We start from the raw sequence: 27816 nt of genomic DNA, 5'->3' as shown, positions 1-27816 counted from the left end.
TCACAAATGTTGCTAACAAGGGCAGTGCTGTTTGGCAAACAGATTACTATTCAACAGAGGATGAACAGCATCTCTCTGATATTTCATCATACCTCCTCTTAGACCACGATATTGAGACAATCATCTCCTCGGGCCTGGAATGACCATGTCAGGATGGCAGGGCAGAAAAGTTATCATTCATGCTGTAGCTTTGCAGCCAATAGAGAAGCAACACCATCCTATAAGGATTCCCCTCTGATCATCAAAAGATCAAACACTTCTTCCAAGTGATGCAACAATTTACAGGTACTTACTGTTATGAGCCCAGAGGACCCCCAAACCCAACAGCAATAGATAGTCACCAAGACAAATGGTTAAACAAAAAGTTGCTTTTAACTATATTTAAACATGAAAACAGGATCAAACTTTAACATCACTATTAACTAACCTTAACTTAACCCCCTACTAATTCTAAGCGCACGTCTATGTAATGTGTAAGTTCAGAAAAGTTATTTGATTCACAGTCCAATCTCACTTCTCATTCCTCCAAGTTTACTGGTTGCAGGCAATTCTTATATTGTGCACAGAATATAACATTTATGAAGTTCACCAGGCTTTGGTGCTTGAAAGGCAAATGGTTACCGCTCAGGAAGGTTCTTGTTGTTTTTCAGAGAGAGATTTGTTGTTTGCTGGACATCCACAACTGATTCCTTTTGATCAGCCACTTCAATGTCTTGCCAAAGAAACTTGCCCCATCAGGGTTTTCCAGATGATAACCCCTTTCTTTCATGTCACCATCGAGTTCCTTTTTGTTTCTCTCATTTCAAGTACAACATTAGGCAGCCTCTTGTATGAGCCACTCGGACTTTAACTAGGCTGAACTAAGCACTCACAGCCCATTGTCCAAATGGGATTTTTTTCCCCACAAGCTTTCCAGCTTGTCCTGTTCCAGTTCCAGCTGCTGCTGCTGACTGTAAAACTGCAGAACTGATCCTCTCTCTCTCTGTGAGAAAAGCCCATATGACTCCCTCTCTGCTTGCAAAAACCACGACCCTCTTAGAGCAGCAAACAGCACTCCCAGACAACCTGCGGCTCTGAACCTACTCCTTAAAGTTCTTTCATCTGTTGTTTTTCAAAACAACAATCCATTAGTGAAGTATCTTGGGCACTCTCCAAAGCTTTTGCAAAGGCTCTTGGAACTGGCCTGTCTCGCTTGAGCAGAGCTCCAGTATTTTAAATGAGATCTATTTTGAAGTGTTTGTATGTGACCTACACTAAAAAAACCTGCCCAAATTTATCTCCCAAAATCCTATCTATAACCTATCGCTTTACTCAGTACTCACTATGTGCTTTCCTTCAAGTGCCGATTGACAAAACACCTCATTTCAATCAGCAAGGGTGCACCAAAATTTTAGTTTCCTTTCACTTCAATACTTTATTCCTAATCTCTGTCTTTGGGCTTTTGCTCAGTTCCCACCAAAATGACACAAAACTCAAAGAGCAGCATTTCACCTTGCAGTCTTCAGAACTCAGCAATTGAAGATAACCAGTTTGCATCAGAACTTCAATTCAATTTCACCACTTCCACAGGTGCAGCTTGACCTGCTGGATATTCATTTCTTATTGACAATATTTCTAGACCAATCAAATACAATTAACAAGCATTCATTACCATTTGTGTTATTCAATCTCTCCCAGTTACTGCCCGTATACCTTTGCTGGAATTTAAGACATATCATTTCTAATGAAGGGTCACCAACCTGAAACATTAACTCAGCATCTGTGCAGGGTCTCCACTCCATTTTAACAATTCATTTTCTCCTTACAGATACTGCTCAACTTGCTCATTTCCTCTTGCTCATTTCTCTCCAGAGAACATTTGTTTCCAATTTACTCTAATTACTGAAAGGACTGGCCCCCCCCAATGAAATTGTTTTTACCCAATAAATTTCCAATATTGTATTCCCCCTCCCTCCAGATTTTCAATAGAAAATTTTGCTTTTATAATCATTTTAATTTCATTGAGCTTGATAAAAATGTACAGTATTTTTATCCATATATTCATCCTGTTTTGCAAATTGTAGGAAAAACTAACTGAATTTATTGAACTGTTATATGAAAACAAGGGTGTCAATTTTTCTTGTTCCAAAATTACTGGAGCCTGAAAGCTAAACATGCTCTCACATTGCACCTAAGCGTGAAGCAAGACTGAAATAAATACTTTTCCAGTTTGTGCTGGAATCCTCTCATGCACATGAACGACGGAACCACCCAGTAGATTGGTGATCCACCGATCAATTTGGTCATATCAGAAGCACTGATATTGGTCATGACACATTATTCATCGGTATTATTTTGCAATCACATATAAATATGAATTAATGCAACTTAGTCTTCTTTTATTGTATTCTGTCACCACAGAGTATAGAAATACCATATGACTGAATCTGAACTCTGCTCCTCTCTCTCCCTGTCATTAATTTACTTAGAATAAACTGATAGAGTCATGTAACTTTCACCAACATTGATAATGTTATTTATTAGAATGTGGCATGCATCCTTTTTTTAAAATTTAGACTTGGTCTGGGTATTTTACCATCTTTTAAAGCAAATTTTTAGAAATGCTTCAGATTGTTGTCTCTTCTCTATGGAAAAACCAAAGGTCAACAGCTGCAATCCCTCACACTGCGTCCAAGTTCAAATAAATCACCTGAGGTTAGTGAGCTACTCTCGCCAGTAAATGAAACAGTAGTTGCACTGCAGAAACCTTTTGTAACCCCAGTCAACAAAATACATCTAAAGTGTGGTCACTACTATAAAGTATCAAAGCTATAGAAAGGGAGGATGCTGTGTTGACTGAGTAGGTGTGGATGGAAGTCAGAAATAGGAAGGGAGCATCATTGCATTGGGAGTAGTCTATCGGCTGCCTATACCCCTCGGGACACTGATGACAGATTAGCAGGCAGATTTTGGAATGGAGTTAAAATAACAGGGTTGTTGTTATGGGAGACCCCAATTTCCCAATTGACTGGCACATTCTTACTGAAAGAGGGATAGATGGGGAAGAATTTCTGACACAAAAAGGATTCCTGACACAATTAGTGGATCAACGAAGTAGATGAGATGACACAATGGATCACATACTAGGTAATGAACTTGGTCAGGGGGCCAGTCCTTTCAGTGGGGGCCAGTCCTTTCAGTAATTAGAGTAAATTGGAAACAAATGTTCTCTGGAGAAAGCACAGAAGTAATAGGGAGGATATTTAGGGACAAATTGTGCAGGGTTCTGGATTGGTTTGTCCAACTGAAACAGGGAAAAGCTGGTAGAAAAAGGGAACTATGGTTGACAAAACTGGTGAAGCAGCTAGTTAAGAGGAAGGAAGCATACATTAGATTTAGGAAGCAGAAAATAGGAAGAGCTCATGAGAATTATATGGTAGCCAGGAAGGAACAAGAAAGGACTTAGGAGACCTGAAGGGGACACAAAAAGTCCTTGGCAAGAAGGACAACTAGAATGAAGGCAAGGCCACTCAAGGCAAAAGGCCACACATGTCTGGAGGTAGAGGAGGTCCTAAATGAAGAATTTGTTTCAGTATTTACCAGAGAAAAAGGACTTTGGTCAAGGTGAGGTCAGAATAGAACAAGCTTATGTGGCTGGACCATGTTGAGATTAAGAAAGCAGAAATGCTGATCTTCTTCAAAATTTTAAGATTAATAAACCCTTGGGATCAGAGGAGACATAACCAAGATTACTTTGGGAAAGAAGAGATTGCTCGAGCATTGGCAATGATCTTTACATCCCCCTTGGCCACAGGGGAGGTACCAGAGGATTGGAGAATGGCAAATATGGTCCCCTTGTTTTTTAAAAAAAGTAATGAGTAAAAGTGATTGAAGTTTTCCATTCTTCCTTGAGTTAAATTGGACTCCAACAGGATTTTTTTTTTAAAAAGGAGACATGGTGCTGTATTGCACCAAGGAAGGTGGGGAGGAGAGTTGCTTGAACCCAGTCTGCACTGGGAATCAGGTGAAAATTTGGTTCACATGTAGCAGAATTTTTAAAATACAATGTTTTCAAACACAAGTGGAGAGCACAATATTTTAGGCAAAAACAAAACCTTTTAACAAATGAAATCATCATCTTGTCAATATTCTAATACTTTGAAAGTGAATAACATCACGAGGGGCAGATATATTAAATTCTTGTTCAGCAACCTTCATGTGAAGATCCAACATACAGTAAACTAAAAGTTAGTGGGACGGTAATAATCATTCAAATCATTTCCATTTCCTTAAAAAGGCTTGCATAGTTTCATTTTCTCTCCACTGATCACAAACTTCCTGACAGCATCACTTCAGCTAAATCCATGTTCAGCTAAATTTAATAACTCAGGAATCACATTTTATGTTCACCCTCACTTTCAGCCAATTTCACTTCAAGCGCCATCTTCAATCCTTCATTCTACTTGATCTTACTGTCTCAGTTCTCTTGTCCATTTCCTCACCCCAACATTGAACATTTTTACCATCTCACTACTCTCATCAACCTCTTCTAAAGACAACCCTAACACACTCCCACACCCTCTGCACCAATCTTCATTTCTCAGCCAGCATCTCATTGAGCTGTGTCCCATACATCCATTGACTACCTTCAACATCTCAATGTCAGCAGCTCTCCCAGAATATCAATTCTCACTTCTCAGTGGCTTCCTCAAACCACCATCTTCATCTACCTGCAACCCTAGTCATCTCCACACTCAAAACATTCCCATCACCACACCCTCTCACCAACCCTCCCCTATTATTGCCACCCAATTCTGCAGGGCTCCCCATCCTGTACTTCACTGCCCAGCCCCACCAAACACCAGGTCTCCCAGTCCCCTACATGCATACACCCATCGATTTCACTCCACGCTCATCTCATCCCCATCCCCCCCCAACCCAACCCAACCCAACCCAACCCAACCCTGTTGACTCTCCGCCCGCCCGCCCCAACACCGACCTGTCCTCACTGACGCTGATAATCCCGTCCTCCTTGGGGATAATGACTGCCATGTTCACCACATCCTGCGAACCCTCGATCTTGCTGAGCAGCACAGGCCTGCGCGTCAACGCCTTCGACTTGCTCGCTGCCGCCATGGGGATGCTACCCGGTCTGACCGAACCAGCCCTGCTCAGCGTCACCAGCCGCCGCTGCGCAGTTCAACCCCCAAATTCGTCCGGCCCGTGCGCCGACGAACTGCTTCCCTCGGAAACAAATCCAACCCGGCCTGTCCTTGTCAGGAAGGCTCGTCCAATCGATGCACAGACCGGAATGTATCCTTGATTTGGGAACTTGGACTTTTTGGTGATTTAAGTTCTCTGCAATGACACGGATGGATTCATGCTGGCTTTCTCAAGAGCAATCTTATTAGTTCTATTTCCAATGATTATTTTCCTTGTGTTCTTGTGATTTATCTTTTTTTTCCCTAAATGCCCATGTTGTGATTTTTTGGCATTAAACCCAAACTCAGGGGTAAATTATTAGCAGCTGGTAATATGTTTTAGAATGTAGGAAGAAAGCAAAGCAACAAAGTCTCCATCCTATCTGTTAGTTTTGCCATCCCATCTTCCCTGAAATTTTTACAAATGGTCCCTGCCCTGGCGAGTAATTCTGCTAAATATCAGATTTCCCATATTGTCAGACATGTTCCCTCCCACCTTGACTCCTGTAAGGAATTTATTCCATTTCTTCCAGTTCCTCCCTCTCCATTGTATCTGTTCAAATTATCAGACTTTTGATGCAGGTGCCTCTGAATGGTCTTTCTTTCCCCTCAGTCGTGGCTTTCCTTCTTCCATATTTGATGAGGCCTATTTTTGCATCACTCTTTCTTCTCCCAGCTGGAGCAAGATTAGCACATATTATCCTTGATTTCCAACTCATCTGGCTCTAGTTTCAATAGACTATCCTTTACAATTGCAGGCAGCTTCAGTGAAATTGCAGCACCGTACTTATCCCTTTATCATCCCCTTTGGCATCCAGTGCTCCCATTATGGCCTCCTCTACGTCGAAGAGACTGGATACAGACTGGAAGATTGCCTTGTTGAGCACTTTGGCTCTGACCACTGCAATAGTGGAGATCTCACAGTGGTCACCCATTTAAATTCTCCATCTGTAATAAGTAAATCACAAAAATCTGTAGACACCCATGGTTGAAGTAAAAGCACAAAATACTGGAGAAGCTCTGCAAGTCAAACAGTGTCCTTTGGGTAGCAAAGGTAAAGATTCATAACCGACGTTTCAGGCTTGAGCCGTTCATCAAAGTATGAGAAAATACCAACAGGTGTCCAAACAAAATAGTGTGGGGGGGGGGAGTGGAAAGGGGTGGTAAAAGCAGGAGATGATAGGTGGAGAAAGGAAGGAGGAGACAGCAGCAATGAGGGGGAAGAGGGATGATTGGGTGGGTGGGTGAAAGAACTAGAAAACAGAAAAAAGGGAGGGGAAAGAAAGGGCGACCAGGTTTAGTGGAAAGCTGTGAAGTCAACGTTAATGCCATCTGGGTGGAGAGTGTCCAGACAGGAAAAAAAGGTGTTGTTCCTCCAATCTGCAGGTGGTCAGGGTGGGATAGTACATAAGACCATAGAACAACACCTCATCTTCTGATGGGGCACCCTCCAAACAGATGGCATTAATATAAACTTCTCTGGCTTTCATTAAACCCCCCCCCCCCCCACCCCACCACCTTCCCCCAGCCCTGTCTCTCCCTTCCCTATCTCCTTTTGCACAGACATGATAAAATCATATCCAATTAACACCTTTTGTTGGCCTGGATTCCTCCCCCAGACGGCATTGTCTGAATTGTGAGATTTTCTGAGATTTCCTGCTTCTGGCTCATTCTGTTTATTCCTTGAAGAAGGTCTCAGGCCAGAAACATCAGCAATATATCTTTGCCTTTTATGGATGCTGAAAGACTGGGTGAGTTCCTCCAGCATTTTGGTATGTTTTTAATATCATCTTCTTTTGTCTTGGCCTGGCTTTTTATTTTTTATCTTTTAGTTTTTCTTGCCATCACTCTATTACATACCTTATGTTTGCTCTTTCCCTTCCTGCTCCCTTTGCACCTTAAAACATCTAAAAGACCAGTAACTAGAGGCTAATTGAGTTTTTTTGAGGAGGTAACAAAAGAAATTGATGAAGGTAGGGCAGTCGACATGGTCTATATGGATTTTAGTAAAGTATTTATCAAGGTCCCCCATGATAAGCTCTTTCAGAAAGTCATGAGACATGGGGTCCATGGTACCTTGGCAGTGTGGATTAAAAAAGTGAAGCACAGATTAAAAATTGGCTTGCATGTAGAAAACAGAGAGTAGTAATGGACGGAAAGCATTCTGTCTGGAGGTCAGTGACAAGTTGAGTTTCACAGGGATTTGTTCTGGGACCCTGCTCTTTGTGAATTTCATAAATGAACCAGATAAAGAAATGGAAGGATGATCGCAGGTTGGATGAGTTGTGGTTCGTGCTGGAGGTTTTTGTAGGTTATAAAAGGATATAGAGAGGATGCAAAGTTGGACAGAAAAGTGGCAGGTGGAGTTCAATCCGGAAAAATGTAAGTTGATGCATTTTGTAAGGTCAAACGAGAAGGCTGAGTACAGGGTTAATGGTCGGATACTTAAAAGTATGGAGGAACAGAAGGACCTTGAGGTCCAAACTATACATCCCTCAAGTTGCTGCACAGATTGATAAGATAGTTCAGAAGGCCTGTGGGATGCTGAGCTTCATTAATCGGGGGATTGAGTTCAAGACTTAATAGGTCATATTGCAACACTACAAATCTCTGGTGAGATCACACTTAGAGTCTGTGTTCAGTTCCAGCTCGCCTCATAATCAGAAGGATGTGGAAGTTCTGGAGAGGGTGCAGAAGAGATTGGAAAATGAGTCTCATGAGGCAAGGTTTTCTTTGGAGTGAAGAAGGATAAGAGGTGAATTAAAAGAGGTCTACAACTTCCTGAAAGGCATAGATAGGGTGGACAGCCAACACCTTTTTTTTAAACCAGGGCAGGAATAACAAAGACTAGAGGACATATGTACAAAGTGACATATGGAAAGTTTCAGTGGATATCAGGGGAAAATTTTTTACACAGACAGTTGTGGGTGCCTGAAATGCCTTGTCAGGGATGGTGATGGAGGATGAAATATTAGGGGTATTTTAGAGACTTTAGACAGGCACATGGATGAAAGAAAAATAGAGGGTTATGAGATAGGAATGTTTAGTATTTTTTTGGTAGGAATGTATGGGTTGGCATAACATTGAGAGCCAAAGAGCCTGTACTGTGCTGTAATGTTCTGTGCTCTAAATATTAACTCTATTTCTGGCAGGCAGAGCTTTTGGTTTATGTTTTCATGTCAAATTTGCACCATTTGCTTTTGTCACATCCTAAATAATGGTGACATTAGCAGACCATGTGCAACAGGTATTAGAAGAATGGGAAAGAGATTGTGGTTAGAGGGAGTGTAATCAAGGCTGCCCTCAGAGTTGGTGGGCTTACAGTGGATATTAGTTGCATCCTTGTACATTTGCTGCTCTTTTCTTTTGAAAATGGAACATTTGTTGAGGAACTGTGGAAAGTTTCTGCAGTCATGACGTAGACAGGGAGCACTGTGGTCACCATGTGGCGGGTGTACAATGAATATTTGGATCAGTGAATGATTTTATTTTACTTTAGTAGGATCTTTGACTATTTTTTCTCTTTCATACTTTAACTACAGTGATACAGTTTCAAGGTCTAATAAAAACACGCCAAAATGCTGGAGGAACTCAGTCGGTCCTGCAGCGTCCATAGGAGATAAAGATATATCTTGATATATTATATATATATCTATATATAGATATATATAGATATATATAGATATATATATAGATATATATAGATATATATAGATATATATAGATATATCTATATATAGATATATATATAGATATATATCTATATATATAAAGTACTTATATACCTTTATCTCCTTTGGATCCTGCAAGACCAGCTGAGTTCCTCCAGCATTTTGGTGCCTTTTTACTACAATCATAGCATCTGCAGATTTTCATGTTTCTCTCAGTTTCAAGCTCTGACCACTAAGTTGTGCTGTTGCATTTCCTGCATTACCTCCAAACTTGGGTGTCAAAATTGGTCGAAGCAAGAACATCATTTCAAAACCAATTAAATGTAGACAATACACTGGTCAAAACAGTTTCATTTGTTCCCAAGGCTTTATTTCTCACGTGGAGAAAAATGCAATGAAAATTGCTGAGGTGCTCTTCCACAACTCAAGACACTCCAATCAGGCCTGCTGAACTCTCGTGATAGTCAGTGGGATACTCACAACCATTGTGAGGGTGGGATACTAATGTCCCATGTGACTGTGGGATACTAACATCCTGTGTGAGGCTGAGATATTGATGTCCTTTGAGGGTGAGATACTGATGTCTTGTGTGAGGGTAAGATATCCTGGGCGTGGGTGGAATGCTGATGTTGATCATACGGAGTGTGTAAACCAATAATAATCTCCCATCATAAATGGACACCTGCCCATTTGGTCTAGAGATGGTCATAACCATGGAAGAAGCATTCCCATCTCACCCCTCATCTCATACCCATTGTACCACATTCCCCAGTCTGTGTTCTATTTATGAATTTTGTTTCCTTCTTGTTATCGCCTTTTTCAGTGAAACATTTGAGTGAAATTTACAATGTAATTTAAAAATTAATGGAAATAAATGAACGAGCCTTCTGACACATCTGATCATTTTTCTTTTTATGTTTTAGTATTGTCTTGCCCATCTCAAAGAAGCTGTGTGACACAGAGGGAGACTTCACACTTTAAATAACAGGATAACAACTGGCAATGTGAATATTCCTGCCATGGCCCATATCTATTTTTATATCAGCAGTTGAGGTATCTGTCTTCCAAATCAAGAATGTTTCATAGGCTTCCGCCATCCATGTGATGAAGTGAGCGACCCATGCCAACTGGCTGCAATTACCTATTGAATGCAAACTCAGAATTCAGAGCCAGAGCTCAGAGTTCCCTCTCATGGGACTATATGTATGATACTTCACTTTCTAACTTAGAGACTTCCCTCATTGTTGTGTTGATTCATTCAAATAATTGTACAATTCAAGTTCTTCATGAAAAAAAAACCAGCATTTTAGGATAAGGCCATATTATCCCTGAAATAAATAAATATGAGCCTTTGTTGTGTACTTTCCACATCCCTAATACTGTTATATAATCAGATGTGTTCAAATTCTGCTCAACATTGTTTACAAATTTAACATCACTCATTGCAAATGATACAAAAGTTGGAGGTGTTGTGAATAGTGCAGAAGGTTGTTGTAAGTTACAGAAGGATATAGACAGGATGCAGAATTCAATCCGGATAAGTGTGACATGATGCATTTTGGAAGGATGAACTTGAAGACAGAATATAGGGTTAATGGCAGGATTCTTAATAGAGTGAAAGAGCAGAAAGATCTAGGGTTCCAGGTCCATAGATCCTCAAGGTTGCCACACAAGTTGATAGGGTGGTTAAGAAGGCATATGGTGTGTTGGCCTTTATTCATTAGGGGACTGAGTTCAACAGCTCTGAAAAACTCTGGTTAGACCACTCTTGGAGTATTGAATTTAATTCAAGTCCCCTCATTACAGGAAAGATGAAGGTACTTTCGAGACGACGCAAAAGAGATTTACCAGGATGTTGACTGACTTAATAGAAGTTTATGTGGCGTAAATAGAGTGGGTAGCCAGCACCTTTTTCCTGAGGTGATGACAGCAAATAACAGAGGACACCGATTTAAGGTGAGTGGAGCAAAGTTCAGGGGAGATGTCAGAGATAAGTTTTTTTTAATTTAGGGAGGAGTACATTGCTGGGGGTCAGGAATACATTGCCGGGGGTGGTAGTGGAGCCTGGTACAATAGGGTCCTTCAAAAGACTCAGATACAAGGATGTAAGAAAAAATAGAGGGTTATGGGTCTGAGGGAGGGAAAAATTAAGTTTAATATACACAAGTCCTGGAGGAAATTTCAGCAAGTTACAAAACGCTCTTTATGACAAAGATGCATAACCAAAGTTTGGGGGCCTGAGCCCTTCGTCAAAGTATGAGAAAATAGCAGGCAGGCACCTGAATAAAGTGAAACACGAAAGTGTGCAGATGCTGAGATTGTAGTAAAAACACACAGAAACTCACAGGCACCTGAATAAAATGGTGGGGGAGGAAGACAGGCCCATAGTCAAGAGATCATTGGTGATATAGATGAGGAGGCAGAAGAGAAAAATGCTGGGAAGTGATAGCTCATAGAATGGAGGAGGGGAGCTGGACAGAGCAAAGGTGCTCAACAAAACTATCTCCCAGTCTGCATCCAGTCTCGCCGATGTAGAGTAGGCCACAACAGGAGCACCAGATCCACCAGACTTGGAAGGACTGTTTGGGCCACAAATGGTGGTGAGGGAGGACCTGTGGGTGCAAGTGTAGCACTTCCTACAGTCACAGGGGTAGGTACTAAAGGGGTGATTAGTGGGAAGGGATGAGTGATGAGGGTATCACGGAGGGAATGGTTCCTACGGAAGGCAGTTGGAGAGGAAAGGGGAGGATGTGTATTGTGGTGGGATCATATCACAGGTGAAGGAAATTGGGAGGATCATATGTTGGATGTGGAGGCTGGGAAGGTTGTAGATGAGGACAAGGCATAACTTGTCCTTTTTGCATCTAGGGGTGGAGGAGACCAGGGCAGCTGTGCAGGAAATAGAGGAGCTGAGGGTAAGGCTTGTGGAGGATAGTGGTGGAGGGGAAGCCACCATTTTTGAAGAAGGAGGTTATCTCAGACGATCAGGAACAGTAAACCAGATATGGTGAAGATGGAGACTCATTCTGAAACTTTAGAATATAGACCTCAGTTCACAGGGGAATGAGTTTGCTTAGGATTGTGGATTGTCTATGAACCGTGGTCTAACATAGGTGTCCTTGATATTTAGGGATAGGACCAAGTGGAGAACCAGGGAGATGGCATCTGCCATAGATCTATTTGTCCAGCAGGCAAATTGAAATGGGTCAAGGTTGACTGGGAGTTTAGAGTTGATGCGAGTCATAACCAGCCTCTCAAACACTTCATGATCGTGGATGTCAGAGGCACCTGTTGCAGTCATTTAGGTGGTATTATGCTTTTCTTCTGTACCAATATTAGTGGCCTTTTTGAAACAAGAGGAACTGTTGTCTTTAGTAAGGAAAGATTAAAGATGCTGTGAATCCATCTTCTAGTTAATCTGCATGGGCTCTCAGCACACATCCCAGGACTCCATCTGGGTTAGTTGCTTTCCACAGGTTCACTCTCCGGAAAGCCACCTTGACTTCAGCAGCAGTGACTGAAGATGCAACGTCACTTGTAGTAGTTGAAGCCAATGTAATCTCCTCACTGGCTCCCATTTCAGGGACTACATTAAACTCATCAGTGGGTGTGGTGCTGTTGCATGCTGTTCTGCTCGCTTCACTTTGTGTTCTGTGATAGTGTGCATTCCCTGCTGTAGTTACAGTGTGTCCATGATGTTCTCTTCGGATTTGAACTTTATGCAATATGATCTCTTTGTTTCTTTGATAGCTCTATGGACACCGTGCTTGGATTTCTTGTAGGTGGGGTCATGTTACTAATTAAAGAAATTAATGTAATTGTTCAAGGTTCCTTTATTATCACATACATAAATGCACAAAATTTGTGAAGGCACACAAAGAGACACCATGAGCTGGCACCCCTACCAAGAAAAGAAAAAGAAGCAAAAGGGAAGCCCTTCAGTGCCTGTGGATCCCATCACCTCCTCCAATGTCACTGCCTCCTCCACTACAGTAACCTCTACAGCCACATGGCCTCTCTTCTGATCCACAGTGAACCCTAACTTCAGGCTCCCAAAACACTCTTCATGGCCACTGTGATGATTAAGAAGCTGTTAACACCCAGGGCCCTTTGGGAACCCTGTTCATTATTGGTAAGGAAGCTCAGATGTTTGGCAGGAGGTGGGAATCAGAATGTGAGTGCAGAGATAAGGGTAGTAGGGAACCAGGGTGTTACGGTCGAGAAAGAGGAAAATAGAAAAAAAGTCAAAAATAATTTGCAGCAAAGAAGACAAAAAGGACAGGCAAGTGAAAAGACAAGATAATTTGCTGTACAAAAGAAATACAGATACTGGTCTAAGGGTACTGTACCTAAATGCATGGAGCATTAGGAATAAAGTAGATAACCTTGTTGTACAGCTACAGGTTGAAAGATATGACATTGAGGCCATCACTGAGACGTGGCATAATGATGGGTGTGATTGGGAGCTGATTGTCTAAGGGTACACAGTATATAGGAAAGATAGGCAGGTAGGTAGAGGGGGTGGCGTGGCTCTGATGGTAAGCAATGATTTTAAATTGCTAGAAAGAAGGGACAAAGGGTAAAAAATGGTAGAATCCTTATGGGTTGAGTTAAAAAATGGCAAGGGTAAAAGGACCCTACTGGCAGTTATATACAGGCCCCCAAACAGCAGCCAGCAGCCAGGAAGTGGATAGAAAAAGCCTATCAGAAGGAGAATGTCAAAATAATTATGGGGGATTTTAGCATGAAAGGGGATTGGGAAAGTTAGGAAGGAACTGGATCTCAAGAGAGAGAGTTTGTAGAATGCCTATGGGGTGGGCTTTTGGAGCAACTTGTCGATAAGCCCACCAATGGGTTTGGATTGGATGATGTGTAATGAACCTGAGGTGATTAAGGAATTAAAGGCAATGGAACCTTTAGGAAGTAGTGATCAAAACATGACAGAGTTCAGTTTCAAATTTGACAAGGAAAAGCTTATATCAGATGTTTCAATATTTCAGTGGAACATAGGGAATTACAGTGGTATGAGAGAGGAACTGGCCAAAGTTGGCTGGAGAAATAAACTAAATGGAGGAATGGCAGAGCAGAATTGTATGACATTTCTACAAGAAATAAAGAAAGCGCAGGATAGATTTTTCCAAGAAAAAGGAAAATTATGAATGGAAAATAGCACCAATGTTGGTAACAAGAGAGGTTAAGGCTAAAATAAAAGCAAAAGGGAGGGTATACATTGAAGCAAAAATTCATGGAAAAACAGAGGACTGGGAAACTTTTAAAAACACTGAAAGAGATAAAGAAAGTCATTAGGAAAGAAAAGATGAATTATGAAAGGAAGTTGGCAAATAACAGACAAAAGGAGGTTTTTTTAATATATCAAGAGTAAAAGAAAGACACGAGTAGATATAAGACCGGATGAAAATGATGCTGGAGAAATTATAATGGGAAACAAAGAGATGGCAGAGGAACTAAATTAATATTTTGTGTCAGTCTTCACTGAGGAAGGCAATAACAATATACCTGATAGTGAGAGCTCTCAGGGAATAGAATTAAGTATAGTCAGGATTACTAGAGAGAGAGTGCTTCGTAAGATGAATGAACTAAACTGGTCTCCTGGACCAGATGAGATGTACCCACGGATTCTGAAGAAGGTGACTTTGGAAATTATGGAGGCATTGGAATTGATTTTTCAGAAATCAATAGACTCTGGCATGGTTCCAGAGGATTGGAAGGTTGCAAATGTAGTTCCACTGTTTAAGAAAGGAGGGAGGCAGAAAAAAAGGAAATTATAGGCCTATTAGTCTGACATCGGTAGTTGGAAAGGTATTGGAATTGATCCTCAAGGACGAGGTTATGAAATACCTCGAGGTGCACGGCATGATAGGTCCAAGCCAGCATGGTTTCATGAAAGGAAGATCCCACCTGACCAACTTAAAGGAATTTTTTGAGGAAATCTCAAGTAGGATGGATGAGGGAGAGGCTGTGGATGTTGTGTATTTGGATTTTCAAAAGGGCTTCAGTAAGGTGCCACATAAGAGGCTGCTTAATAAGTTGAGAGGCCAAGGAATTACAGAAAAGATATTCGATTGGGTGGAGCATTGGCAGACAAGCAGAAAGCAAAGAGTAGGAATAAAAGGATCCTGTTCTGGTTGATTGCCAGTTACTAGTGGTATTCTGCAGGGGTAAGTGTGGGAGCAGTTTCTTTTTACAATATATATTGATGATTTAGATTATGGAGAGAATGGTATTGTGGCAAAGTTTGCAGATGACACCAAGATAGGTGGTCGAGTAGAAGGTGTTGAAGAAACCGAAAGGTTACAGAGAGACTTGGACAGCTTAGGAGAGTGGGCAAAGAAATGGCAGTTGAGATACGATGTTGAGAAATGTACAATTGTACATTTTGGAAGAGGAAATAAACAGGCAGATTATTATTTGGAAGGGGAGAAAATTCAAAATTCGGAAGTGTAAAGGAACTTTGGGGTCCTCGTGCAAGAAAACATAAAGGTTAACCACCAGGCAGTAAAGAAAGTGAATGATATGTTGACATTCATTTCACAAGCAATAGTGTATAAGAGTATAGGTGTTGATGAGGCTCTGTGGGGCACTGGTGAGACCTCATTTGGTGTACTGGGTGCAATTTTGGGTCCTTTATCTTAGAAGGGATGTAATAATGTTGGAAAGAGTACAGAGAAGATTTACCAGGATGATTCCTGGAATGCAAGGTGTAACATGTGAGGAATGCTTAGCGGCTCTTGGACTCTATTCATTGGAGTATGGAAGAATGAGAGGGAATCTCATAGAAACATTTCAAATTTTGAAAGGATTGGACAGAGTAGATGTGAATAAGATGTTTCCCTTAGTAGGTGAGTCCAGGACAAGAGGGCACAGTCTTAGAATTAGAAGGTACCCACTTCAAACAGAGATGAGGAGAAATTTCTTTAGCCAGAGAGTCATGAATTTGTGGAATTTGTTCCCACATGCAGATGTAGAGGCCCGATCATTGGGGGAGTTTAAGGGGGAGATTGATAGGTATCTAATTGGTCAGGGTTTCAAGAGATATGGAGAAAAAGCCAGAACATGGAACTAGATGTGAGAACAGTTTAGCTCAGGGTGGATGGTCTACTTCTCTTCCTTTTTCTTGAGATCTTGTGATATGAGCTCTGAGCATATAAATACCAAAGCTCAGGATGTGAGAGTTGTGGTGATGCAAGGGATGGTATTAAACAGTAAATTAGCGTGTGACAAAGATAAGCGTATACAGAGCCGTTGTCATACCCACACTCCTGTTCGGCTCCGAATCATGGGTCCTCTACCGGCATCACCTACGACTCCTAGAACGCTTCCACCAGCGTTGTCTCTGCTTCATCCTCAACATTCATTGGAGCGCTTTCATCCCTAACGTCGAAGTACTCGAGATGGCAGAGGTCGACAGCATCGAGTCCACACTGCTGAAGATCCAGCCACGCTAGGTGGGTCACGTCTCCAGAATGGAGGACCATCGCCTTCCCAAGATCATGTTATATGGCGAGCTCTCCACTGGCCACCGTGACAGAGGTGCACCAAAGAAAAGGTAAAAGGACTGCCTAAAGAAATCTCTTGGTGCCTGCCACATTGACCACCGCCAGTGGACTGATATCGCCTCAAACCGTGCATCTTGGCGCCTCACAGTTTGGTGGGCAGCAACCTCCTTTGAAGAAGACCGCAGAGCCCACCTCACTGACAAAAGGCAAAGGAGGAAAAACCCAACACCCAACCCCAACCAACCAATTTTCCCCTGCAACCGTGTCTGCCTGTCCCGCATCAGACTTGTCAGCCACAAACGAGCCTGCAGCTGACGTGGACATTTACCCCCTCCATAAATCTTCGTCCGCGAAGCCAAGCCAAAGAGAAAAGAGAGCGTGTGATGCAGATAGGGTATAATGATAATCAAGGGGGACTTCAATCTACACATAGATTGGTCGAACCAAATCAGTATCAATTCTATGGAGGAGAAATTCCAGGTGGATACACAGTATACTGGATGTTTTCAAGACCAATACATTGCTAGAGAAGCAGAAGCAGAATTTATTGTTGTGAACATGTCACAAAATTTGTGGTTTTACAGCAGCGTCACAGGCGCAAAATTGCTTTAAATTACAATTTACAAAATTATGCAAAAGAAGAGAAAGTGAGGTAGCATCTATGGTTCATTGTCTGTTCAGAAAATAGTGGGGAAAAAACTGTTCCTGTATTGTTGCATGTAGGCCTTCAGGCTCCTGTACCTCTTTTCTGATGGTAACAGTGAGAAGAGGGCATGCCAAGGTAGTGAGGGTCCTTTTTTTTTAATATATTATTTTTGATTTTTTTCAAAAATATACATAATAAAATCTTCAATATCACAATATATTAAACTTTTACAAACAACAACAACAACAAACAAAAGAGTCCATCCCTCCCTCCGCTTTCCATACATATAGATCTGCACACTGTCAGAGCTAACATATCTTTAAAATATATAGAATCTTTTCTTTCTTTGGCTTGGCTTCGCGGACGAAGATTTATGGAGGGGTATGTCCACGTCTGCTGCAGGCTCGTTGGTGACTGACAAGTCCGATCCGGGACAGGCAGGCATGGTTGCAGCGGTTGCAAGGGAAAATTGGTTGGTTGGGGCTGGGTGTTGGGTTTTTCCTCCTTTGTCTTTTGTCAGTGAGGTGGGCTCTGCGGTCTTCTTCAAAGGAGGTTTCTGCCTGCCGAACTGTGAGGTACCAAGATGCACGGTTGGAGGCGATATCAGCCCACTGCCGGTGGTCAATGTGGGAGTCACCAAGAGATTTCTTTAAGCAGTCCTTGTACCTTTTCTTTGGTGCACCTCTGTCTCGGTGGCCAGTGGAGAGCTCGCCATATAACATGATCTTGGGAAGGCGATGGTCCTCCATTCTGGAGACGTGACCCACCCAGTGCAGTTGGGTCTTCAGCAGCATGGATTCGATGCTTGCGGACTCTGCCAGCTCGAGTACTTCGATGTTGGTGATGAAGTCATTCCAATGAATGTTGAGGATGGAGCGGAGACAGCGCTGATGGAAGCGTTCTAGGAGCCATAGGTGATGCCGGTAGAGGACCCATGATTCGGAGCCGAACAGGAGCATGGGTATGACAACAGCTCTGTACACACTGATCTTTGTGTGTTTCTTAAGGTGGTTGTTTTTCCAGACTCTTTTGTGTAGTCTTGCAAAGGCGCTATTTGCCTTGGCGAGTCTATTGTCTATCTCTTTATCGATCCTTGCATCAGATGAAATGGTGCAGACAAGGTAGATAAACTGGTTGACCGTTTTGCGTTCTGTGTGCCTGATGGAGATGTGGGGGGGCTGGTAGTCATGGTGGGGAGCTGGCTGATGGAGGACCTCAGTTTTCTTCAGGCTAATTTCCAGGCCAAACATTTTGGCAGTTTCTGCAAAACAGGACGTCATGCGCTGGAGAGCCTGCTCTGAATGGGCAACTAAAGCAGCATCGTCTGCAAAGAGTAGTTCACAGACAAGTTGCTCTTGTGTCTTGGTGTGAGCTTGCAGGCGCCTCAGATTGAAGAGACTGGCATCCGTGCGGTACCGATGTAAACAGCGACTTCATTGTTGAAGACTTGTTTCAGCATCATGCTGAAGAAGATAGTAAAGAGGGTTGGTGCGAGGACGCAGCCTTGCTTCACGCCGTTGTCAATGGAGAAGGGTTCGGAGAGCTCATTCCTGTATCTGACCCGACCTTGTTGGTTTTCGTGCAGTTGGATAACCATGTTGAGGAACTTGGGGGGGCATTCGAGGCGCTCTAATATTTGCCAAAGCCCTTTCCTGCTCACGGTGTCAAAGGCTTTGGTGAGGTCAACAAAGGTGATGTAGAGTCCTTTGTTTTGTTCTCTGCACTTTTCTTGGAGCTGTCTGAGGGCAAAGACCATGTCAGTAGTTCCTCTGTTTGCGCGAAAGCCACACTGTGATTCTGGGAGGACATTTTCGGCGACACTAGGTATTAGTCTATTAAGGAGAATCCTAGCGAAGATTTTGCCTGCAATGGAGAGCAGCGTGATTCCCCTGTAGTTTGAGCAGTCTGATTTCTCGCCTTTGTTTTTATACAGGGTGATGATGATGGCATCACGAAGGTCCTGAGGCAGCTTTCCTTGGTCCCAGCAGAGCATGAAAAACTCATGCAGTTTGGTATGCAGAGCTTTGCCGCCAGCCTTCCAGATCTCTGGGGGCGATTCCATCCATACCTGCTGCTTTGCCACTTTTCAGTTGTTTAATTGCCTTATATGTTTCTTCCCGGGAAAGGACCTCATCCAGCTCTAGACTCAAGGGTTGTTGAGGGAGCTGGAGCAGGGCAGATTCTTGGACTGACCGGTTGGCACTGAAAAGAGATTGGAAGTGTTCTGTCCATCGATTGAGGATGGAGATCTTGTCGCTGAGGAGGACTTCGCCGTCTGAGCTGCGCAGAGGGCTTTGGACTTGGGATCAGGGGCCGTACACAGCCTTTAGTGTCTCATAAAAACCCCTGAAGTCGCCAAAAAAAAAAAATATATAGAATACAACTGGGGAAATCACATTTGGATATGTATAATAGTAACATTTATAGTCCTTTTTTATTTACTGTATTTTGGCTTCTATGTGGTCCAAGTATGGCTGCCAGATCCTTACAAAAGTATCATATTTATTCTTTAAATTATATGTGATTTTTTTTTTCATAGGTATACAGCTGTTCATTTCCACAGTCCATCATGCTGTAAGTAGAGGGGAGTCAGACTTCCAAGTGATCGCAATACATTATTTTGCTATTTTTATAAATGGGATTTTATATTTATTCAATTTGTTGCTTATTTCCATAAAATTACCTAGTAGATATAGCTCCTGGTTGTCAGTGAAGGCCAGTCCTGTTACACTAGTTAATTTTTCTGAGACGTCTTGCCAAAATGGCCTCACCTTCATGCACGATCACATAACATGTAAAAAAAAGGTTCCTGTCTCAGTCCCACATCTGAAACACTTTTCTAGCATTTCTGTTTTTCATCAATGTAACTTCTGTGGGGTAAGATACAATCAGTGTAAAAAATTATACTGAACCAATCCATATCTTGCACCAATCTGACTAGCTTTTTACTGAAATCACCACCCCTCATATCTGACTCCCATCTTTCCCTTGAACCTCTGTAACCCTGGTTTTGCACTTTTGCTCTGGAAAACATAGTACATTTTTGTTTTAAATTTGGGTGTATTCCCCATCTAGATTGTTCGTTCAGTTTCACCAATTTCAGGTGCGATCAATGTTGGTTCCCATTTTTCTCAAGAATGATCTAAGCTGGAGAAAACAAAAGAAGGTCCCATTGGCCACTCCATATTTGTGTTTTAGTTGTTGGAAGGACATAAAAGTTTCTTCTGTATAGCAGTCTTTAATATTTCTTATGCCTTTGTCATAGGCAATAACACATTTTTGCACAATGGTGATTTTATTGATATCCTAACTTTTTTACCGATACATTCATTAATTTCTTGCCACGTTCTGATCATATGTCATAGTATGGGATTATCTGTCTATTTTTTCAAATTTATAGACAAAATCCTTTGCTTCCCCCTCCCCCATTGAGTGCATTCCCATCTGAATCCAAGAGGGGGAGGTGTCTTCAACAAAGAAGGCTGTAAGAAATCGAGCCTGTGCAGCGAGGAAGTATTTTTTTAAATCTGGAAGAGTAAGTCCTCTCAGCCTGTAGTCCCATGTTAGTTTTTCCAGTGCGATTCTTGCTACCTTATTATTCTATGGGAACTGTCTGATATAATTGTTTAATAACTTAAAGACATTTTGGGTAACAGAATAGGCAGTCTTAGCATTATTTTCATTTTGACGCAATTAACCCTTCCCACTAGTAATCGGTAAGCCTCTACATTTCTACAGGTCTTCTTATATCTTCCCCAAAAGAGGAACATAATTTAGTTTATACAGATTTTGTAAATTGTTGTCAGTTGCTATTCTAAAATATTTTATTCCATATGTCTTCCATTTAAATTTACTTCCTTTATGGTATCTTTCATATTCAAAATGTGTCAATGGCATTATCTCACTTTTGTCCATATTTATTTTATAATCAGATTTTTCTGGTGTTCCTTGTAATTTTTCCAAAAAATTTAGCAGGGTCGGATAGGTATAGTAGCATATCATTAGCAAATAGACTAATTTTTTGTTCTTCTTGTCTGACTTTGAAGCCCTTTATATCTAGATCCCTTCTTATTATCTCTGTCAGTGGTTCAATCGATAAAATAAAAAGCACTGGGGACAGGGGGCATCCCTGTCTGCTCGACCTACTCAAGGAGAACACCGCTGACATCAGATTATTGGTTATAATTTTAGCTTGTGGTTTATGATATAAATTTTTTATCAAAATTTGCAAAAATATACCATATTTATTTCTCAAATTATATGTGATTTTCTCTTCAGGGATACAGCTTTGAATTTCTGCATTTCATCTTCCTATACTTAAATGTGAATCCAATTTCCAAGTCACTGCAATACATTTCCTTGCTATTAACAAATTTTGTTTTTAAGAGAAAGAACATTCTTGAGAGAGAAAATGGGGGTCAATGTTGGTCCCACCTGAAATGAGTGAAATGGAGCTAATGATCAACTGGTGAATACACCCAAATTTATAACAAAAATGTACTATGCTCTCCAGAGTGCAAGTGTAAAACCATGTTTAGAGAGGTCAAGAGAGAGATGGGAATCAGACTTAGGTGTTGTAATATCATAAAGATGTTGGTCTGATTGGTGTTTGGATAGTATGACATCAATTATAAATGCATGATACAGACTGATTCAGTATAACTTCTTACACCTATTATATCTTACACCACAGAAGCTACATAGGTCAAAGTCTGAAATATCGGAGATGTGTTTTAGATGTTGGATTGAAACAGGAACATTTTTTCATGCTACTTGGTCGTGTGTGAAAGCGAGGCCTTTTTGGGAGGATATTGCGGAAATGTTAATAAGGATAACAGGAGTGGCCTTCGCGGATGACCTCGAGCTTTATCTTTTGGGTAATTTTAATGAAATAAGTAATAAGTTAACTAAATTCCAAATTTATTTTGTCAATGTAGCTTTAGCAATGGCTAAGAAGTGTATTGCAATGACTTAGAAGTCTGACTCTCCCTTACTCATAGCACGATGGATTGCAGAGATGAATAGTTGTATACCAATGGAGAAAATTACATGTAATCTCAAAAACAAGCATGACACATTTGTCAAGATATGGCAACCATATTTGGACCATATAGGGGCCCAATTACACTAATGATAATAACAGATGCTGTTACAATATAAACAGATATGACTTCCCTGCATAGATTTTTTATGGATAGTATAAATGTGAGCTCTGATGGTGTGTGGATTCATATTTTCTAGGGAAGGGGAGGGGTTTTTCTTTGTATAAAATTTTTAAATATATTGTGATATTGAAGATTTTACTATGTATTATGGCGGCACACATCCTCATGGGAACCAGCCCTGCTTGTAATGCCACATGGCGGGGCAACCATGGGAAGATGGCGCTGTCAGGGTTTCTCCCTGCCTCAAGTCTCCTGCCCAGCATGCGCCTGGGGCAGCGATGATGATGTCACAATGCACGAGGTGACTGAGCTCATGCTTAAAGGGGCATGTGCTGAATTTGAATAAAAATAGTCATTAACGACCCTCGACGAGGTGGTTGTGTTTCTTCCACTGCTCACTCCGCCACAGTATATTTATAAAAAATGAAAAATAAATTAAAAAAACAATTGGAAATGACTGAGCTTATATTTGCTAGAGTTTAAAAAACAAGATATTTCAATTTTATAAAATTCTGATGTGACTGGACAGGACATATGCAGCTTCTTTGTGATAGTGAGGAAGTGCAAAAACTGGAGCTCAGGGCCCAACTTGGGACTGAGAAAAGGAGATTTTTCTTCTTCTTCTAGTGAGGAATGAACCTGTGGAATTTTCTATCACTGAAAGCAGTTGAGACCAAATCATTAAATCTATTTATGAAAGAATCAAATTTCATCTAAAAGTGAAAGAGATAAACTGATATGGGAAGGGAACAGAAATCAGGGATGGAATTTGAATGATCATCCATGACCCTAATGAATGGTGTGAATTAGTTTCGAACAATCAGATGGCCTGCTCCTGCTTCTATTTTGTTTTTATTCTTATGTTGCACTCTCAGGGCTTGGGATGTGGTTGAAAGCTGGTTCATTCCCTGGGCTGGGATGTGGATCAGAAGTGTTTCATTCCCATGGATTGGGTTGTGGGTGAAAGTTGCCAGAGCCCGTGTGTCAGTGTTGTTGCCCTCTCTGGGGCTAAACTGTGCCAGTGCATTTGCCCTCATTGGGGCTAAGCTGTGCCAGTGCAGTCCCCCTCACTGGGGCTAAGCTGTGCTAGTGCAGTTGCCCTCTCTGGGGCTAAACTGTGCCAGTGCATTGGCCCTCATTGGGGCTAAGCTGTGCCAGCGCAGTTCCCCTCACTGGGGGTAAGCTGTGCTGGTGCAGTTGCCCTCACTGGGGCTAATCTGTGCCAGTGCAATTGCCCTCACTGGGGCTAATCTGTGCCAGTGCAGTTGCTCTCATTGAGGCTAGGCTGTGCCAGTGCTGTTTGCCCTTGCTGGGGCTAAACTGTGCCAGTCCTGTTTGCCCTTGCTGGGGCTAGATTGTGCCAGTCCTGTTTGCCCTTGCTGGGGCTAGACTGTGCCAGTGCAGTTGCCCTCACTGGGGCTCGACTGTGCCAGTGCTTTGCCCTTGCTGGGGCTAGATTGTGCCAGTCCTGTTTGCCCTTGCTGGGGCTCGACTGTGCCAGTGCAGTTGCCCTTGCTGGGGCTCGACTGTGCCAGTGCTGTTTGCCCTTGCTGGGGCTAGATTGTGCCAGTCCTGTTTGCCCTTGCTGGGGCTAGACTGTGCCAGTGCAGTTGCCCTCACTGGGGCTCGACTGTGCCAGTGCTGTTTGCCCTTGCTGGGGCTAGATTGTGCCAGTCCTGTTTGCCCTTGCTGGGGCTCGACTGTGCCAGTGCAGTTGCCCTCGCTGGGGCTCGACTGTGCCCGTGCTGTTTGCCCTTGCTGGGGCGAGGTTGAGCGCCAGTGCTGTTTGCCCTTGCTGGGGCGAGGCTGAGCGCCAGTGCTGGGGCTAGGTTGAAAGTGAGAGCTCGTGAGGCTTGGCTTGATATCAGTGCTGCTGACCCATTGAGTGGTGATGTTCCCACCATGGACTCATGAGAGCTCAGAACTCATAAACCATAGCCACAATCGACCCTTCGCATTGTGCAGCACCGCGCATCGTCCAGTGCGCATGTGCAAAAAATCGGGCGTTTTTTTTCGCAAGGCTGGTGGATTTGAAAAAGGCCACGCATGCACACAGGCGACGGCTGACGTGTGCGCCTCTCCCCGCTGGCCACCCGCGAGCATGCGCGCTGGGAGGATTTGGCACAGCACCCTCGCCGGAGCGGCGTGTCGTCATATGCAAAGGAAGGGGCCTGCCCTCGACCAATGAAGGGCCGCAGCGACGTAACGTCACGTGGGTCCGGTGGTTGGAGAGTGAGAAAGAGAGGGAAGGGGGGTGGGGGAAGGGAGGGAAAGGGGCAGTCAAAACGAGAAGCAAAGTTGTGCCGAGCGGCATTTAAGAGAGGGACAGGCACACAGGAGGGCAAAGCAGAGAGTCGGGGGGGTGGGGGAGCTGCTTCGGTGCGTGTGTTGGGGCGGCCCCTGAACTCGGGCTAGGGTAAAGGTGACAGGCAGGCACATTGGAGCCGAGACCCCTACACCCGCCGCCCCCTGTTGCCCCCCGTCAAACTTCAGCGGCCGTTGTCCAGCTGCGTGCGGGTTGGGGGGGGGGGGGGGAGATCCTAGGCTTATTTGGCCAACCTCCCCGAGTGGAAGCTTCCCTCCCAACCCATTCTTTCGGCCACCTGAGAGCCGGTGGGGAGGAGGGGGGGGGGTGTTCTGCTGACAGCACACTGCCCCCCTTTCCTCCACTCCACCCAGGTTGACCCTCACCAGCCCCCTCCACCATGCCCATCTTACTTTTCCTCATAGACACGTCCGCCTCCATGAGCCAGCGCACCCATCTGGGCACCACCTACTTGGACATAGCCAAAGGCGCGGTTGAGACCTTCATGAAGGTAAAAAAAGGAATTAGAAGCAAGGGGAGTTTTTATTAATTAAAAAAAAATTTTTTTTGGGGGGGGGGAACGGGTTGAGAGACAGGCCTCAGGCCCCGCAGTGACGATGATGATTGATCCTAACTTGTGCCCCCTCTCTCTGTCCCCCCCTCCCACGGTCTCTCCACAGCTGCGGGCCCGCGACCCTGCCAGCCGCGGGGACAGGTACATGTTGGTGTCGTTCGACGAGCCGCCCTACGGTATTAAGGTAAAACTCGTGCCCTGGCGCTAAAGTGGAGGGGGGGGGGGGGGGGGGGGGGGAAGAGAGAGAGAGAGAGGGGCTCGAATGGATCTGCGTTTTATTGAGTTGCGTTTGAGGGGAGGGCTGTGGCTGCCTCTCCAGCAGGGCACCTCTAACATGGCCGACTTCTTCCTGTGAGGCTGGGGCTGCAGCTGCCGCCCGGGCTCGGGAGGACGGCGGATGCGTCGCCTCGCTTCACAAAACCAGTTGGGAGGGAGGGAGCCAACTTGAGGAGTTCTCCAAATCAACCCCACTGCTTTGTACCGAATGCAGAGCCGGTCCACTCCCTGGTGATTCATTTTCACGGAGATGTTTGCTCCTTTAAAGAGGAAGGGCGATCTTTGTGAGATATTCCAAGCCTGCACCTTTAAGGGGGAGGGCAGTCCGAAACATGTGCCCAGACTTGCTGCAAATTAAGGAAAAGCCATCTATCAAATATTCCAATCACACAACATCGTGGTGAGGGCATCAGAGGCATGGGAGCACCTCTACTGACAGTCTTCTCTCCAAGTCGACTTGGGAATACAATTAGTTTTATGTATAAATGCATTTTTGTTTTTAATGTCCTATAGTAGCCTATGTGAACACCTTCACAGAAATCTTACAGTAGTTGAAGTCAAGTCCAGTTTACAGTATTGCCATCTAATCGTACAAGTACAACCCGATGAAACATGATTCTCTGGCCCTTGGTGCAAAACATGCAGACACCGCCAGACATGGCATACAGACAAACAATATATACAGTGTACAGGACAAGTATTTCTATGAATAAGTATTGTTTCATTCATGAGAGTCTGAGATGGTTAGTGTGACCCATTCCTCTGGTCATTCAGCATTCTCACTGCCAATGGGAAGAAGCTGTTTCTCAGCCTGGTGGTACCTGCTCTGATGCTCCTGTATCTCCAACAGGAGCAGCTGAAAGATGCTGGGTGGAAGGGGTCCTCCATTATTTTGCGTGACTTCTTCGGATGACAACCCCGGTAGATCAGATTGATTTTTGCAGGAGGTGGGGAGGGAGACAAGTGATTCTCTGCCAGTATTATGGTCCTGTCAATTGACCTTCAATCCAATTCTCTGCAGTAACTACCACATTATGATGAAGCCAGCCAGAACATTCTTAATAGAGCACCTGTAGAAGGTGGCTAGCCTTGTCCGCTTCAATCTTCTTAGGAACTGCAGTCACTTTTGTGCCTTCCTGACAAGTGAGGAGATGTGTGTCCACGATAGGTCACTAGTTAAGTGAATTCCAAGGAACTTGGTATTCTCCACTCTCTACTACAGAGTTATTGATGTGTAGTGGAGGATGGTTGTTCAAAATGGTAGCTACTGTTAACACAGTTTTAAATAGGGATGGGTGGGGGGTACACCTTTAAATGAAATCTAGTGCCCAAATCCTCCTTTAAAGGGCAAGAAAACTTGAATTGTGCTGAGATTTCTTCCTGCAAAATTAAGGCAAATGTTAAATTATTTTTGTTTAAAATATCTTCTTCCACTTTTAGGTGACAGCAGCATAAGCACCTTTATGGAACAGAATGTCACAAGGCAACTCGCAGGAGTGTTGTCAAACAAAATCTGGCACTGAACTGCACAAGACTAAAAGCTTGGTCAAAGGACTAAATTTTGAGGAGCACCTTGGATAAAGAAAAAGAGTTTGAGTTTTCGGGGCAGGTGTCTGTGATCTTGGGTTATAGCAGCTGAGTGATGGAGCTGCTCAATTCAGAGATGATCCAGACGTCGCGATTTCTGCCGCAGCATATTTTAAGCGGCATATTACTGAGAGAGCCAATGGTACAGTGTGACCTTTTGGTGGAGATGGAGAAGCAAAAATGGTATTGTTTCCTTGCAATCTACTGTAAATTAGCAAGCACACAAGTGTGATTGACATTGAGACAAGGAAAAAAATTGTTCACAAGCAGCAGAGTTTGGGGTAGCAATTTTATAATAAAGAGAAGGAGGCCTAGCTAGGAAAGTGTTGGAATACTTCAGTATTCTGACGATGTGAGATTTTGAGAAGCAAATGGACTGAGATAGGAACAGACAGTATTAATATGGAGGAGCATGGTCCTCAAATTGTTAGGTGGTCCAAAGCAGATCAGGTGAATTACAGCATCAAACTTGCATATGGCCTGAATCTAGTTGAATGCTGAAAAGAGAATGGAATTTGTGGTATTGATTAAATGTTGTGTAGCTGGTTATCTCCAGTGGTCTTGACTATTTCCATGCTGTGCCACAACAATATTGAAAAGCAAGCATCTGTGTTTTCCTGCTCCATTTTTGGGATATGGGTGTAACTGACTGAAGTAACCAGATAGGTTAGTGAAACAGTTGAGCTTTTTTCAACAGTCCATTTGTTTTTGTTTTTTTCACTATAGCTGATGCCAGCTAATTGAATTTAAATGCACTAACCACTGTGGTGGAATTTGAATTTAGATAATTGGTCTTGATATTTGGATTGATAGTCCAATAACAAGCACCCATGCTCCCTTAAGCTGTGCTAACTCTTCCCTCCCCCCCCCCCCCCTCCAATTTAGTCTCAATTTT

The 27816-nt window shown here is 43.1% G+C and overlaps 2 protein-coding genes across 8 annotated transcripts in view; one reads left to right on the top strand and one right to left on the bottom strand.

The window, feature by feature from the left end:
* wdfy2 (WD repeat and FYVE domain containing 2) overlaps window positions 1-5211 on the bottom strand; it is a 42100-nt gene extending 36889 nt beyond the window's left edge. Inside the window, exon 1 of one of the 2 annotated variants that reach the window (XM_069889754.1) lies at window positions 4979-5211. In XM_069889754.1, the coding sequence (XP_069745855.1) occupies window positions 4979-5115 (137 nt within the window). In that variant the 5' untranslated portion in view covers window positions 5116-5211. The remainder of the gene's footprint in view (window positions 1-4978) is intronic. The other variant, XM_069889756.1, reaches the window with a different exon arrangement.
* A 19258-nt stretch (window positions 5212-24469) lies between these two features.
* Window positions 24470-27816, top strand: part of LOC138738799 (integrator complex subunit 6-like) — a 73169-nt gene continuing 69822 nt past the window's right edge. For 3 of the 6 annotated variants that reach the window (XR_011341771.1, XR_011341772.1, XM_069889735.1), the window contains exons 1-2: window positions 24471-24995; window positions 25165-25242. Coding sequence is in view for 4 of the 6 variants with exons in the window: in XM_069889735.1 (XP_069745836.1) it covers window positions 24885-24995; window positions 25165-25242 (189 nt within the window). In the remaining 2 variants the exon portion in view is untranslated. Of the gene's footprint in view, window positions 24996-25164; window positions 25243-27816 lie in introns of all 6 variants that reach the window. The other 3 variants (XM_069889736.1, XM_069889733.1, XM_069889732.1) reach the window with 3 other exon arrangements.

The sequence above is a fragment of the Narcine bancroftii genome, chromosome 7, assembly GCF_036971445.1.
Source record: "Narcine bancroftii isolate sNarBan1 chromosome 7, sNarBan1.hap1, whole genome shotgun sequence".
Lineage (NCBI taxonomy): Eukaryota > Metazoa > Chordata > Chondrichthyes > Torpediniformes > Narcinidae > Narcine > Narcine bancroftii.
This window is presented reverse-complemented; position numbering and strand designations above follow the sequence as displayed.